The sequence below is a fragment of the Cryptomeria japonica genome, chromosome 6 (genome assembly GCF_030272615.1).
Source record: "Cryptomeria japonica chromosome 6, Sugi_1.0, whole genome shotgun sequence".
In the NCBI taxonomy this organism is placed as follows: Eukaryota; Viridiplantae; Streptophyta; class Pinopsida; order Cupressales; family Cupressaceae; genus Cryptomeria; species Cryptomeria japonica.
The window spans coordinates 411,159,970-411,177,720 of NC_081410.1; the positions used below are offsets into that span (position 1 = coordinate 411,159,970).

At 36.2% G+C, this 17,751-nt stretch overlaps 1 protein-coding gene across 1 annotated transcript in view; it reads right to left on the bottom strand.

Annotated features, from left to right (window-relative positions):
* The window catches only part of LOC131050048 (uncharacterized), a 98,945-nt gene that overhangs the window by 12,183 nt on the left and 69,011 nt on the right, over positions 1–17,751 (bottom strand). Inside the window, exons 11-18 of the mRNA XM_057984186.2 lie at positions 9,073–9,160; positions 8,908–8,980; positions 8,720–8,815; positions 8,512–8,620; positions 7,752–7,845; positions 7,584–7,667; positions 7,337–7,493; positions 6,269–6,462 (exon numbers count right to left, since the gene is read on the bottom strand). Of these exons, the coding sequence (XP_057840169.2) occupies positions 6,269–6,462; positions 7,337–7,493; positions 7,584–7,667; positions 7,752–7,845; positions 8,512–8,620; positions 8,720–8,815; positions 8,908–8,980; positions 9,073–9,160 (895 nt within the window). The remainder of the gene's footprint in view (positions 1–6,268; positions 6,463–7,336; positions 7,494–7,583; positions 7,668–7,751; positions 7,846–8,511; positions 8,621–8,719; positions 8,816–8,907; positions 8,981–9,072; positions 9,161–17,751) is intronic.

Genomic DNA, 17,751 nt, shown 5'->3' on the forward strand with positions numbered 1-17,751 from the left:
GGGTTGGATGTACTATTTTATTCAAGACATACCAAAAGAAACAGTAATTAATTGGGCCAAGATTATTAGTGATAATCTCGACTTCCAGTTGAGAAATGTGGAGAAGATCAAGACATTGAACATGACTCCCTACCTTGTATACTTGCTTGCTAGATTTGTTGTATACAAAGGACTCATTTGCACGGGTGAAGTCGGGAATGGGCCAGGACAGTACAGAGTTTATGAATGTTATCCACAACTTCATATGCACAAGATTGAGGATAAGAGGAGGGTGAATGATGCTTTCACCATGTATATCACAAGGCTATTGCGAGGCAGGATCCACAAACGGTTGTCCAAGGAGGCAACACAACTTATTGAGAAATATGGATCATGTACATACAATTTCCTACCTTTACATACCTACGAATTCAGGGATTCAAATCCAAACCTTACAAACTTCCTAAGTATCCGACAAACAGGATGATCCCACTTGAGGTGGTGAGACAACTTTTGGAGTTTCATTTTATCCAAAAGGAGAAGCACAGAACAGGGATAACTCTCCCTATTGCATTAGGGAAGACTTTGGAGGTGTGCCACACTACAGCTACAACTAGTTCCGTCATTGGAGAACTTGAGTTCTATCGCCTTGGTATTTATAAGAGCAAGAATCCATTTAATCCATTCAAGAATATTGTGAAGATCAAGGGAGAAAGGTTTATACATAAGATCAACATTGAGGATTACTGGGCTAATCTCATGGATGAGCATTTAGTAAGGAAGAGAATGTGGTCCCAGATGTCAGCGGATTTCATGAGGAAATTTGAAATTTTTTCCATTCCGGATCGAATAGCTAATGATAGTATTCATACTCATACGTAGTATGAAAATGAAAAGAACAAACCTATCCTATTGCCTAGTTGGACACAACTAGAGGTGGTGGATTTGAATGTTCTTATGAAGGAATTGAATGATTACTCCACGGAATGGGTGGACGAATATGTCAACAAGATAAGAGAAATGAATGTCACCTTTACCTATGAAAAGATGAGACACGAGGAAGCTTCCCTCAATGATGATGAAAGAACACCAATGGATATAAGGATACATGTAGATGAGGAGAGTCATGCTCCCAAAAGAAGGAAGGGTATGCCCGGAGAATCCCAAGCAAAGGGTACGGAGACTATTAGTCAGTAATCGAAGAAGAAAAAACATAAGTCTAGCACTCCTTTATCCACTACAAGTTCCTCGACGATGGAAGAGATTAACATGCCAAAAAAGGATAGAGAGTCGAAACAAATTTCCCATACAGAAATCTTACCAGAAAACAATTAGGAGTTGCATGCTACAGTGTAATCGGCACCACAAAATGAAGATGAAGAACAACCAGGATCTCCCACCATCCAATTGAATGGTAGTTTGGGTAACAATGTGTTCAATTTGACTAAGGATAAGGAAACGGATGATGATGTCATCTCAGCTTTGAGGGAACTTGATTGAGAGATGTGCCTTGATGGGATGGGAATTTCCACCATTCCCGATTGGTTACTACAACGCATGGAGAAAAAGAAGATGATAGGGACACAACCCATTGAAGATATTGATGATTTCTTAGCAAGGACAGACAAAGAGGAGCAGATGAAGGATAATATATTCTCTAATGTGGCTAGAGATGAAACAGGTGTGTGAATTGCACAAGTGGCTATCTCGATGAGTGATGTGACCAAAGATGTGGCTGCTCCCATGGATTATCAGATCACTATGATTGACCTTGGACGAACCACAAAGAAACAAGAGTTCTAGGAACTTTATGATACCGCCCAAGCAATCAAGGCATGATTGGATAGGACGATTGAAAAGAAAAATATGTATAAGGATGAGAATAAGAGACTCAAGGAATACATTGCAAGGATGAGTTCCCATAGGTGCGAGGATCCTACTTTTGTCTCACCTATTGCAATTGATCGCGGATCTCCCTTTGATCATGAGGCAGCGAGGAATACACATACAAAATTTGGAAAGTGGATTGAAGATGTTACAAAACAAGCGAATGATTTCCTAGCTCAATTTGTCCAGGCATTTGACAAATTGTCAATGCTCATGTTCAAAATACAATATTTGGAAGGAATTTGGGATGATTTCCAGCCGGTGCAGGAGAAGACAATTCCCCGCCTCAAGGTGTTGAAGCTAATCCCCATGCCCACACTCATCCAAGAGGGACTTGTGTGCGAGGAAGATATTTATGATTTTCAGGGATGGTATTGTTCATTGGCCATGCGGAAGTCCACTTATGATCATGCGAGACAAGATTGTGCCGAGATGGAAGGATCAATCCATGAGATTCAATCCACAATCCTTACATCTATTGAAGAGTTGTTAGGGGTAGATATCAATGCTTCTAATGGTCTACACTTGGAGGAATTAAGAGGAAAGATGAAGTTCATATACTTCAACCAATTGGATCCTTTGAACATGAATCAAATAGATGATTTGGTTTCCTTGTTGATCCACATCCATAGTTTGCAAAAGCTTACGCCAGATTAGTTGAATGCCCTTGATTCTTTCTCAAATGCGTTAGATGTGATGGATGCACAACAAGAGGCTTTGCCCAGTATTTACCATGGAGGAGCTTGATTCAATTTTGGCTAGATTCTTGGAATATGCTGCTAGAGAGAGGGATGCAAGCCGGAATCTTCTAGAAGATTCCCTCTTTGATGACTAAGCGTCATCCCATTGAGTCTTGTGTTGGTGATTCTTTTTTTATGTAAACCATAATTAGGGCAAATGTAGGGCACTGTTGGCATGATCTTGGCCCTTCATTCTATTTGAGACTATATAAACCCCATTGCCTCTCATTTGTAAGAGAATGACTTTTTAGAATTGTCGCCTATATGTTGCAGATTTGAATACAATCATTGAAGTTTGGTAATTTTGTTTAAGTGTTGTATGCATTTGTGGTTCTCATTGCCTCCAAGATTTAGATTAGAATTTGCTTTCAAGTATTGTAGATTGAATGAAAGAGTTATTGAATGCATTTGCGTGGAATCCATTTAATCCAACCACTAGCTTTCTTGCCGATTGTAGGATTGCCTTGTGTGGTCAACTGGAATTTGGAATTGAACTTAACTTCAATAATTGCATGTCCATTGGTATGCATTACCTTGATGGTATTGATGTTCATGGTGATAATTTGAACATCTATAAAATTTACCTTAGATGATTGCACTAAGCTTGTGTCAAATTGTTTATTGATGGTGAAACCTTGCCTAGTAGGATTCCATTGAATCATTCATTGCCTCTTGCATTCTAGGTTTTAGAATAGAACTCCCAAACCCTTATTCCTTTTGTCCTTTTTAAATCATTGTTAGATTAGATCAAGAGCTATGTTGCAAAATCCTAAGTCATTGGCAAAACCTATTCCAAGTCCATGATAAGATCTCCAAATCCGAACAATTGTGTAAGTCCCCAAGTGAAAACAGCGATTCACATCAACCATTGAACTTATCCACACGTCAAGACCTAACATTTTGTAATCTTGGAGTTGTCTCATTTGATCGCGAAGCATAGCATTTGAGAGACTTTGTTCAAGAGAGGATAAGATACCTTGGTATTTTATTTTGTGTTCGTATGTGCATAAAGCACACATCAACACCTATATAAATAATAAATACAAATTTAAGCAAGAAACTCTCGAATACCTTATTTATGACTAAAGTTGCTCTCGTAGTCGAATGTCCATAGCTTGATGAATGCTCCTAGAAAGTTACCTAAATGTGTTCAAAGGAAGCTTTCCTTGAAATAGCCCAAGTGCGTACCCCTATATCGTTGTACAAAACCTGGTTGAAATGCATGCCTTGAAATGGGTTGTGACTTTTGTAAGCAAAAGGATGCTGACACCATTAATAGCTAACAAAACATTGCTTGTTTGAAAATGTTATCAAATATCATTGTTTCTTGGTGTTCAAGAATTTATTTGGCAAAAAGAATATAGATGCTGGATAATTCCTTTGGGTGGACTAAAAAACTCTCAAATTATATTTAGGATGTCTCATGAGAAGTTAGATAATGTAATGGCAAAATAATTACTATTCTACTTCTATAGTAATGTGGCAAATCAGTGTAACCTAGGGACATGTCCTTTGGACTTTTCTAGTTGTTCCTTTCCCCAAGACATTTTGGGGACAAGGGAGCTGCTAAAAAATGTCCTCATACCCAATCATCAATCATTCTGGGGATGGCCAAGCCTTCAGGGCTGCCATAAATATCTTTTCTTTTGTACTTGGTTCAGTCATTCGGCTCATTATCAACGTCAAGATGTATTAGAAAATAGAAACTCTAGATATTCAATGATCAATAATCGATTTGACAAAGATCAAAAGATGATATCTAAACTCTTCCCTTGGATTTAATGTGTCAAAATGTCGTGAATATCTAATATTGTCTGTATTTGTTATCACAAGCAACCGATTTTTATTACTCTTTTTATACAATATAAATATTTATGTTTAAAAAGTTAAAAAGCATAAGGCTGTAACTGACGATCCTGAAATTTTCAGAGTTACCCGGGGACGCGTCCCCGACCTGAAACCCCCGTCCCCGTCCCGAGGACGTTTCGGGGACTTGGGGACGGCCAGGGGACATTTCCCCCCGTCCCCAAATTGCCCTGTATTTTGAGGGGATGTCCCCGAAACGGGGGGACGTCTGCCCTAGCTCTGGGGGACGTCTGTATGTCCCGGGGACGGCTGGGGACGACTGGGACGTCCCTAATCCGTCCCGGGGACGGCCGGGACATCCCTAATCCGTCCCGGGGACGACCAAACGTCCCCCATATCTAAGGCCCTTAAAAAATATTAAAAAAATTTAAAAAGTTGTATTTTCAATTTTTTATTTAAATTTTCTAATATAGGCCCCTTATTAATTCAAATTGTTATTAAAAATTAAAAAAAATTAAAAGATAACATTAATTAAATTTTTAATTTATTAATTTAATTCATAATTTTGACAATGAAACTATATGGCAGCAGTGTAGCCTTTGGGCATTTTGACACAGAGATTAGAAAATTGCCAAACTTGGCGAGTCAATAGAAAAATAACACCCAACGCCTTTATTAAAGAATAAGTTTTTTTGGCCTCGCGGGGCGATGCCCCTTGACCCCACCTTGGGGGCGCTGCCCCCAAACCCCCATTGAAAAATATGGGGGGAAACTGCGTCAATAGAAGTAGGGAAAATTTAACCTCCGAGTCTATTGATATGCATATTGACAATGTGAATGAATTGAAATTCTGATTTATGAATGCATAATTGCATATTGTCTATTGAGTATTAACAATGTTGTATGTTCAGAATTTACATTCTAAAATGTTTTCAACTTTTCATAGTATCATACACATGCTATATCCATGTTTTATTGTTTTCGTATGAATATAATGTATGTATGCATGCTTTATCCATGTTTTCTTATGAACATTTAGAATTTTGAAATTTTCCTATATATTTTAAATTTTTCCTATATTTTATATAGCCGTCCCCTTTGCCGTCCCCCGCCGTCCCCAAATTTGGCAAAAAAATTTGCCGTCCCGGAAACACATCCTGTCGTCCCCTGCCGTCCCCGTCCCGAAAACTCGGGGTAACTTTGGAAATTTTGCCTTGGGTCTTTGAATAGATAGTCCAGATACAAGTCACTCACATGTTTAGGACATGTTTTGATGAGACATGCTTGCTGGAAACATACATCATCTACTTAATTGAGAGATCCTATATCAGCACCATGAATTAGGACAGATATATAGTCATGTCACTTATATACTGATCTTTATTGCAAACCAGATCATGTGGACAAAAATGTTAAACCTACCAAGGTTATACATTTATACTATGAAAGGAAAAACTTGTGGTCTTTGGGTAATTTGTTGCAACTGTCATATAATATATATGCACATTGACAGTGAAAGCAATGAAATTTTGATAATTTGCATCTCAATTCCCATGTGAATTCTAAGTTCAGACTCTAATGTGATGCAATATGGTTCTATAGCGTATATGATGAATTCCTTATATATGAATAACTGAAATTTCCTATTTTTAATAAATTTTCCCTATTTTTTTAATTGTTGTCCCCTTAAAAGAAGCCTCCCATCCCCTTACCATCCCAAAAATGCATCCCACCATCCCCATCCCATAAATGTCATGGAACATAGTGGCAAACAAATATGTCATAGGTTAAGTTACATCAAAAGATAAGAAATTCAACAAGTATTTGCAAAGCAAAGATGAGGGGCAAGAAGCAACCTTTCCTCGACAAACTGCCAGAAATGCAGCACCTCCATTCGACCTATGATGGCATTCATCTTTAGAGTTACCATATTTAGGCACTTGTTTATGAGCATTCTTCACCTTACGAACTATTCCTTTCTTTTCTCCACAAATTGCACGATAGTAACCACTGAGCACTGGCTCAAAATCGTCCTGATTTCCTCTAGGTTCTGAGAAAAATAATTACAAACAAAATAAATCATGATGTACAAATTATAACAAACCACTTTGTCAAACATATGTACCTTCAACAACTCTATTTAAGAAAAAGAGATCAAATAAACTATAATAGCTACAATTGTTGCATATATTTCATATGATGTTATACGGTTTTCAGGCAACAGGGAATTATGATAAAGTTCTTCAGAGCTGGAAAAAGTTTCTCATTTGAATTGAAATGATCAGGACTAAGCAATAATTTCAAAGGCAAATCCCCAATCACATCTTAATTACATAAAACTTTAGGCAACTTTATCTGCCTAAACATTCTCTAATTTTCTTAATTTAAATAAATTGTTGTAAAAGTTTCCTACTGACATTGAAAGAAATGGTACTTGACCCAGGTTCAAATCTCCATGTCGAATTATAAAGTGTTAAAAGTAAAAATCATACTAAAATGTAAATAGGGATAAGTACCTTCCCAAGTTTAAAAGAGGTTTTCCAAATCAAAAAAATTCACCAAGAATGTTTGAAATATAAATTAGGATGATTACCCTCCCAAATTTAAAAGGGGTTCTTCAAATCAAAAAAGAGCTTGCCAAAAACGTTAGGAATGATATTCCAGTTTCTCTTACACAGAATAGATAAAAAGACCCTTCTTTATGTATGTAACCTGTCCTTACATTGAAACCCTTTTATGCACATAACATGATATTACATAAAAGATATGTATGCTGAAAATCTGAAAGTATTTTCAAATGGTAAAAAATATCTTTCATCATTTCAAGGCCATTTGATTTAAGTATAAATGCACATTGGCCACCATTGTACCCTAAATTAGCACATATGCAGTCATTTTCAATCACAATATTTTTCTTATAATACCAACAAAAATTGTCTTTTGCGAATTCAGGCGAATCCATTGGCCAGTTGCCTTCCACCGGTTGCAAAGTTTGTCCATCAACTTGTAGCTAGGGAAGAAAATTAGAGTGCCATCTGGAACAATCTTGCATATCTCCTCCAGTACAGCTCCAAGTGCATCCTTTAAAGCCATACCAAAGAAGAGATTAGCATTATGAGGACCATAGGACTCAGAGAGGACATTCAAGTTCTATTTTTTTTAATTGCTTGCCTGAAATTCATAGCCATCTGCTGTTTTATAGCTGGCATTTAAAGGCACACATTGCGGGCCTGCAGCTACACTGGCAGCCCAAACCTGTAAAGACAAACTAGAATAAGTGTTGTGATTATTAGCTTATTGATTCTAAAGGTGAGTAACTCAACATAATACACAGCAGACCTGAGAATCCATGTTGATGACATGAGGAGCTTCCATGCAGATTTCAAATGGAACTCCAAGTTCAGAAGCAAATGAATTCAAAGGTGAAAGAGTCCTGCCACACATATGGCAACATCAAGGTTATTACAATTTACAGCAGTCCAGATATTGCAAACAAAGCTCCACTTACAACATATGCAATTGCCTATGTTTAGTTTTGAATGTCAAATACACAAAGTGAGTACTCAGAACTATAAATCAAAGAACAATTAAATTCATAAATGGCACTTAAAGGTGCTAGAAGCACGGAGTTTTCCCTTAACAGTTATCAGTTACAACATATATCTCTTGTGAATATGTAATGTCCTTTTCCACAAATAACATTCAAGGCTATCTGAGACCACTTCAACATGAATCTCAAATTAGAGATTAACTATCTAACATAATTACCAGGTTTGTAAAGTATGATGCTTTCAGGAGGACAAAAAAATTGGAATTCCATATTTTCAAACAAATGGTATATTTTCTATAGGAATTGAAAAGTTCAGACCATACCAGTCCATAAAATCCAGATCCAATTAGATTTTGTTCAATAAATCCAAATTTTGTAACTAGGCTGTCTAAGGCAGTATCTATAAAGAGGAGGGCAACAGGAGAATCCATAGAGCCACCAAATACAAGTAGACAAAATTCTTTAATTTTACACAATGCAATCACTTCTCATCTACAATCAAAGATTAAAATAAAGATAAACTATAATGTTGTCTGTACAAAGCATTACCCAGATGTAAGAATAACTGACAAGGAAGCCTTAGCTATTTCTTTGAAGACAACTGCAGGATTTAAACACCATAGATTGAAAGAATGTGTCCAGCCTTTTACAGACATACCTGAGCACATTTAAAGTGTCAAAAGTGAATGAAATAACATAATAATACTGTCAGCAGACAAAAAGTATTATGCCCTATATTATGTGCACTAACTCTCACCATCATCTCGTTTGACATATTTCTGAAGGCAGAGTTGATAATCAAATGCACTTCGGCCATTTTGAGAGAAGAAATAAGAAAGTGAAGAGAAGAGACCTGTATACAATGTGTAGAAATGTTAGACATGTTGCCTTTAGTCTCTAAGGAAAAATAATACACAAGTGATACATGCCAACAATTAATTTTACCCTCAAGTGTCGATGCTGAGAGCCCACTCAAATGAACTCCATCTTTCTCTGGATCTGAAGCAGCTTTGATTGCCTGCAGTTTTGTATCATTAAAAGATAACACTCAAGTTTATCCTATAACTTGTACCATTACAACACAAAACAAATAATCAGTCTGCATAGAACCTGAGTGGCGCACTGTTCTAAAATTGGAAAATGGTCTTGTGAAATGCCAGCTGCCTGAAGTTCCCTTAAGGCTTTATCACCAGTCCAGCTGTTGACAAAAACAAGACATCACCATAGCATCAGTAACTAATAGACAAGTAACTAAAGAAAACTTCATATCTAATTCTGGAAATGATCAATAGAGGCAGTTTTCCAGAAATCGACATTGCCCTCCTTTCTCACCATTTGGTCTTCTTTCCTTATAGTAAATCTGTTGTCAAACTGGCTGAAAAATGCAATGTTTCAAAATATGACTCATACTGGAATCAGGTACCAATCCTAATCACCTATGGAATCTAGCAAGATTCAGATTTGGGCATTCAAAATTGCATGAAAACAATGCATTGCATAATCAGGCAATTCAAGTATTGACATGGTGATTCCAAGCCATTTCCAAATCAAATTCATCATCGAGCAAATATTTTGGGACATTTTTTTTGACTTGTGAAACCCTAAAGACAACAACCACCATATTATTATGCATTTTGTATGTAGTCTCACAGCAACAAAGAATAAACATTTTCAAATATGGGAGTTGCAGCAACAAGAAAAAAACACCAATTCTTGTGTTGTAGTCACAACAAAAGCAAACAATATACAAGGAAAGGAATGCAGTGAACAGGAACAGCTTAGCAACCACAAATAACCAATTACTCGGATATTTATCTCCTTGTGCTTTGAATGGGACATGGGTTTCTGCCCATGTTCCGCATAGTCTCAAAACAGGGAGATGTAGGGATGGGTCTCAAGGAAGGGGACCACCAAGGGCCTAGATTTGGAGGCAACAAGGGGATAACAGTCAAAAGATCTATACACAGTGCCCTCAACTAAGTTGAGGGGCAGTACCCCCTGTGGGGGTCTAGGGGCAATGCCCTTAGTAGGATCAAGGAGAAATGCACCTAGCACATTCCCTGTTGCATACAAGTCCAAATTAAGGCCATTAAGAACCATATAAGCATTCATTGCGCACACCATTTCACACTCAATCATTGAAGATTTGGCTAACACTCTCACTTTTGTTCTTGCCCTCACTTTTTCTCACAATGCTATTTATCAATTCTAATATTACAAATAATTAATTGAATAATGAATAATTGCTATGATGCAAAAAAGATACATCACTTAGGAAATCATATAATAATTGTGTGTGAAAAAATAATAATATTATTTTATTTAATTAAACCTTTTAGTTATCAAAATAAAAGTTGGAATAAATAATATCGGTTTGAAAATATATATAAACTTGTACTATAACATATAAATAGATAACTGCATTAGGCTGCCCCGATTTTCAACTAAGCAAAATTCAAACTTTTGTGTTGACAAAAAAAAAGCAAAAACAAAGAAATTGAAAACTGTGAAGTTTTGAAGGGACCTAGTTTGAGGGAGAGTTACCAACACTATTTCAAACATGATTGCTAGTTTTTGTGTTGACCCACTTCACGAAATGATAAATTTTAAAGTTTTGATTTTCATCAACCAAGCCTCAAAAATAGTTAAATTAAGAGTTTTATTAACCTGAAATTCAATTAGCTTTCTGGATTTTTCTTGTAATGGTGTCCTTAACATCCTAGCAAGGTAAAAGGCTAAACTTGTCAAACGTTATCACTGTTTTTCTTCTGCAAGTTTCTCCCTGCATGCGGTAGCATACGCATGGCATATGAGTGATTTGACAATACTTCTACAAGAAATATCATCTCATGAAATGCAATTAGCAGGTGTAAATTCAAGATTCTCATGTTTGCTATCGAGGATGCTCAAAACCATTCATGTGCTGGTTGTGTGGACGTGTGATCTTTGTGCATATAGAACATATATGAATATAGTCAAAAACAAGGAGGTACACACCAAACAAAACACATCCGCAGAAAAAAGATCAATGCGATATTAAAGCAATTGATTTGGCAAATGAAGGCAATAGAGTATTCCAAAATTCAAGACATCTACTTGAAGTTGTTAAAGAGATGGAAAAAGAATTATTTATCGACCGACACTTATTTGCCAATTTAATTAAAATTGGCAATGACATCTGGAGGGCCGAAAGACAATCAATGAAATGTTTGAATCTCTTTTGAAGACCAATGATATGCATCAAATTAGCCATTTTTGCTAAGTTAAGAAAATGAGTAAAGAGCCCAACAAACTTATGACTATCTGTAATGTCCCCATCCTAGTCAAGGACTTGGGATTGAGGAGTTAGCCTATTTTTGAACCCTTGTAGGCTAACAGAGTATGGATAAAGGGGTCAGTAATGCAGTATCTTGAGGAGTGGTTTGTCTATTTGTTCTAGTTCAATGTTGAGTTCAGTTCTGATCTTCGTTTCATCAGTTTCTGACACTTTATGAGGATTTCCTATTTTTTAGGGAAAATTGCTAAAAATAGACATGGTCCTATTTTCATTGGCATGGCGAACTATGGCCCTAGCTTCTGACAGATTCAGTTTCAGAGCAATAATGAGAGAGATATGAATTTTTAAGTGGTTCCACAGGCAATTAATATTTTAATGAAATATTAATATAAAATCATAAAGTGCATCACTTAAATTTATTTAAGTGGAAATTTATTATCTCCTCAGCTAGGCGTTGCTTTTAGGGTTAAGTTGGGAATCCTAAAAGCAAGTTATTATTTTTTAATCCCTAATTGCCAAAAATCGCACCTTTTGGGTATTTAGGCAGCCAAGATGGAAATTAAACCTCATTCTTGATATTGAGCATTTGACATTTTCTTCTTAGCACTTGGCTATGGCGGCTAGGGTTTGAACCTGTTTTGGAGAGCGTGCATTCTTCAGAATTCAGTAGCTTTGAGATTGTGAAAGATCAATCGAATTGTTGCAACTTGGTTGGCTTCATTCAAAAGTCAAATTGAATTGAATTGGAGCAGATTTGGCTTCTTACAAGGCAGATTTGTTGTAGGGTTTTCCTATTTACTGTTTTGTTGTTGATTCTTCTGTGGTTTGGAGGCTTCTTTTCCCAAACGCACAGCTTGCTCATTTAATGGCACCATCTTTCACTGTTTGGGTGTCTTAGTATTTAAATAAAAGCAGATTTGAATTGTTCCAGAATAAAAATCAGAACTTTGTAAGTTGCTGATGTATTCTTTCTTTTCAATAAATTGGCTAAGGGCCTACGTGTATGCTTCTAAATTCTCCAATTCATTATTTCAATCGATTAAATTCATGTATTATTCAATATGTGTTGCAAATTAAAGAAACCCTCTTCTGCAACTTTTGTCTATTTTCGAAAGACCATCTTAATAATTAAAAATTACAAAGAAGATCTACAAATTACAGCAGGTTGAAGAGTTGAACCAGCAAGGGTTCATCTCACTATCATCAAAGATGCTGACAACAAAAGGGAATTAGTTACTAATTGGTCCTTTCATCAAAATTCTTAACTTGGCGATGATCAACAAAATGCTGACAAGAAAATGTGGAATGGTGATATAGAGTTCATCATCAATAATTCGTAAGTCTGACACTTCTATCCAAATGCCAAACAAATGCAAATTAATGTTGAGCTTTTCGTATTAGTTAACAACTTTTCCCAAACATCGATGGAGGGGTTATACTTAATGTCAAAAATGTCGAAGGAATTGAAATTGAGCTATGTAAGTCCTATCGGCAATTTCCCTCAACAACCTCCTTACAAAGGCCAATGGGGAAAGAAAAGAATAGCGATATAGAAGTCATTGGCAATAATGCATAAATTGCGGACTCACTATAGGATTTCGATGTGGAAAATAAAAGTGGACAATTGTTTTCAAAATACAGATGAAAGCAAGAGAAAGATAAGCAATTATAACAAGAGTAGATGAAGTGTCATCAATAATTTTAATAAGTTGACAAAGTTTCTTAAAACATCAACGTGAATAATTATTGAAGCCTTCGGCAATAAAGATATTATTGGTAACAATACGCTTTGCCAAAACGTCGAAGATGGTAGGAGATTCTCTATTGACTATTCTTCTTATGCCCACAACTTCTCCAACTATATTGTTCGGAGCCAACCAAATACGTGTACGCATATTGGTTGCGCAAATTATGAAGTTGATGAAGGTTGGTCATGCTAGAATGATTACAAAACAGTTGCAATCATCTACCTAGAAACATTAAGCAAAAGCTTATTTATTCATGGAGTAGGATGATTGCAAAGCGAGCACAAAATATGTGTTGGAAAACGATTTAGAAACTTCGAAGAAAATGCAAAGTGCGACTAAAGAAACTTTCTACAACAATTCCCAGCATCCCCCAAACTTGCGCCAAAAAGAAAGTGTTTAAGAAACGCAAGGGCATTCATGCAATCATAAAGGAATGAGAATTTTTTGTTAAATATGTGTTTGCACCCACCATGCTAGTCGACTTGCATGCAAAACGTGAAGCATAGACACAACGCATAAAGTGTTTAAATAACACCTCAAGAAATTTCATTTCATGCAGTTTAGTGATTGCACAATATAGTTTTTTGAGTAGGCTTTAGTAACTTACGCACTAATGCATTGGACAAGAATGAGGCTAAATTGCACAACCTACACCAACATTTTCCTTGCTCGTGCTAATTTGGGAGCTTTGAACCAAGTAGTGACATCCTTCAAAGTATACAGAATAGAAAACTTTGATCAGATATTATAGTTCAAAATGTGCTACTACACATGCACATGAGTTGTGGAATCATACGCAAAGCACTTGAACTGTTCGAAAAAATGCATTGAAGAGATGTCATCTCAAGGAATGAAATGAAATGATTGCAGAATGTGCACAAAATGGATTTTGCAAGGAAGCTCTCGAAGTTTTTGAATTAATGAAGCATTCCCAAACACAGCTTAACATTGTAGGCTTTGTTTGTGTTCTGATTAGTGGATGAGAGTTGTGCATACTTCAATCACTTGAATTGCATCGCATGTATAATTGATCAATAGGTGCCCGTGGTTGACCTTCATGCCCATGGTGGCTATTTTGAGGATGCCTTAATCCTTATTATTAAGATGTCATTTAGACCTGTGGTGGATGTGTGAACTTGTTGGGTTGGATCTAAAAAATGTTGCATATTATGTTCTTGTAAATATGTGCACGGAGAGAAATCAACTCGGGTAATGAAGATGCTTCAGAGACTTTTAAAGTAAATGCAATTGGCAAGTCTAAAGCTAAATTCCGCCACCATAGTATTATTGTGATGCTAAATAACACGATCTGAAAATAGGCTTGCAATATAATAATATGCATTGTATTAGACATCCAATATTGATGCTAGATAACACAATCTGAAAAAAAGGCTTGCAATATAATAATAATATAATATATGCATTGTATTAGACATCCGATATTAATGCAATGACATATACCCAAGCAAAACAAAAAACAAGTTTGCCAAATGTTGTGGTAGCATTGCTCTTTCAAAAATATGCAGAGAATTTGAAAACAGAGATAGAGTTCATGAGTTATTTGACAAAAAGATTCAAAGAAATATATTCTTATAGCATGTCATGATTGCAAAATACATAGTGCAAACCACACGCCTGAATCTTTTGCGAGAATACCTCAAAGAAGCATCTCTCATAAAATGCTATAATTGGAGGATGATGTACGATTTTCATATTAACAGTGGCCACGGAAGATATTGGTGAGTTCAAAACTCGAAGTGTGTCAAACATGTCCCACAACAATTTTCCAAACCAAGTCAACTTTATGATAGCCAGTGATGAGATTTGTACTAGTCATGTAAACAGCCTACATCATGAAATACAGTTATCAATGTTATGAGTTTCTCTCAATGATTGAAACTACTCTCTGAGAAATCTTCGATATGAAACTTGGTCATATCAGCCTTCAAGAATTTTGGAAATCAATGACAAAAGAAAATCGGTCAAATTTGGCATGCAAGACCTTTGAGAGTGGGTTAGCACATGCCTTCGAGTTTCTAGTGGTCGTTCAATGCCCCAACCCAGAGTTGGAATGTGTGATGGGATGCAATCTTGAAACTAGGGAGATCAGAACAATTGATGGCAAGTAATAAGCCAAGATGGATGGGATTTCCATCGAAATTAATCTCAGGTTGTCGATTAGCCAACAGTTTACCTAGATTGACATACAGATAGCTCAAAGGTGCTTCAATGAGAACAAGAGTAATTGTCTCAATAACTTGGCTAAGACTTCGATATCAACACCTAGAGGAGGAAAATCTAAACTTCCCAAGACTCTTCATCGCTTTTTTTTCATTGATGATGTTTCCAATGTGATAGTGTTGCTTCATCGACTAATGGGAAGCAGAGATTCTGTAGAATTTGAGATATGGATGTATCTCTTTATCATATCATATCATTAGGAAAACAATTCAGCAATCGTGGCGAGATCATCAATGATAACCTACACGATCAATTGATTCATTTTGGAGCAAACCAACATTTACATATGTTTTCCTACTTTGTGTACCCCATTGAAAGCTTGGTTAGGACTCAACACCAAAGGTGTGTTTGACAGTACACCACAAATGTATGATTTCCACCCGCAAATATAGTTGGAGGAAAGCCATAAGAATGTTAGAGGAGTCAATGATGCTTTCACAATGCTAGTAGTGAGCGAACTCCAAGGTAACATAGCACTCAAAATATTGGTAGAAGCAGCAGCACTCATCAAGAGATATGGCAGCTTCATCATTTAATTCCCAAGGTTCACATACCTGATAGTGGGAGGATTTGATGAGTAGTTGTTGATGTGTTTTTTATGACACCCAAACACAAAATAAAATACTAAGTATTCTATCATCTCTTGAACAAGAAAATCTTATATGATCAAGTAAGGCTACCCCAAGGTTTATTTAGTCAAGTCTTGATATGCAATTGGATAGTCTTAGTGAAATGATGTGATATGTTGGTATCACAAAGGGACTTACTCTTCAGCAAAACAACTAGAACTTGGAAACTAACTTAACTTCTACCAAACAAAGATCAAAAGGAAAGAGATAGAGAATCTAATCTGATTTAGACCTATGAACAATGATGGTAATGAATGATGCTTAGATAGACAAACTCCTTAAATCATGATAACAACCACACAAAATTGATGTGATCTCGAAAGGTAACAAAGGATTTTCATATTGTAAACATTCCTTCAAATACCCAATGCTAGCGCAATCCAAATGAACACCCACAATCAAACTATTGCAATAATGAGGTTCAAACTACCCATGCACTGAAATTTGCAATCAACAAATTAGAAATGGTATGAACACCAAGGAATTCATCACATATCATCACATTTCTCCATCAAAATCAATGAACTTCAACTAAATCTGAAGAAGTAGAAACCATGCAACATGTAGAAACAACACATAACGATCCACCATATCTTCAATGAAATCATATGTTTATTCCAACATAGCCTTGGAACCAATCTTTGTCTCCTCCTCCCACTACTATTCTAACTCCTAGTACTCTATTATTCTTTTCTATTCCCCCTTACAAATGAAAAGGACAAACCTTTTATAGACTTTGAATTACAATTTAAGGGCCGGATTTGATTTGAAATCAATGGTCAAGATTTGAACAATAAAACCCTAATTAAGGCTAGTTACAACTAACTCCTCTTTGACCAATGAGAAAATTGCATTGCTTTGAATTTTTATCCTTTTGAGAAAAGGCCCAATGAGAGATGAGATAAGGTATATTAGATTAATTTGATGCAATGTCGCTCCTTTGATGAGTCAGGTTCAATACATCAAGACATCAAAGAGGCATCACCGAATTGGTTGATGATGATCGGGCACCACCTCAACGTAGATATATCTTGACATTCAACATCATCACCTTGTTTGACTGATTGTGATAGTTCATATTCCCAATTTGCATCATTATGATCAAGTCTCTAACTTTGATCAACTCTTTCGAAACTATCTTCATTATTCCTTGATCAAATTTGACTTTTCCATCTTCTCATTCGAGAATTTTCCTTCTTGCGATGCCTTTTTTCTGCATTCTCATCCTCATCCTTGAAATCTTGAAATTCTTCTCTCTTGAATTTTCTTGACTTTGATTTCCTTGGTATGGTTCCTGACTTCATGTTGTGTGGAATCCTTTGCATTCATTTATCCTTCTCCATGTCTTGGAATCTTTCTTTAAATGTTTTCCTCATCCATATTGTAGTGTGTTTCCATGTGGCTTTCCTCCTTTGCATTGTTGTGAAGTCCTTTACTTCATATTGTCTTTCATGCAATGCATTACTCCCTGCATGACTTGATGCTTGATCTTCTTGTTGTCATTGTTGTTTTTATGATCAGAATTCAATTAAGCACAGATAAAGCAATAATGAACAATAAGACACAGTCTATACCCTGGGAAAACCCTCCTTCTTGAGGCAAAAAACCCGGCAACAATTATATCTCTTATATATATTTAACAAGACAGAAAAATCTGCTATACAACTTGGCCAATCATAAGACCAATTTACTGAATGAATGAAGGCACCTCTCCTAGGTGTGAATACACAAATGATATAACATCTTGCCAAATAAGATATTAATTAGTCCATTGTGTTTGATTGTTCTTTGAGGTATGCAAATAATGGTACGGTGCATGATTGTCACTCCAATCTATGCAACCTGATTTAGTGCCAAAGTTGAAGCAGGCTCAACAATGGATACCAATCATAAA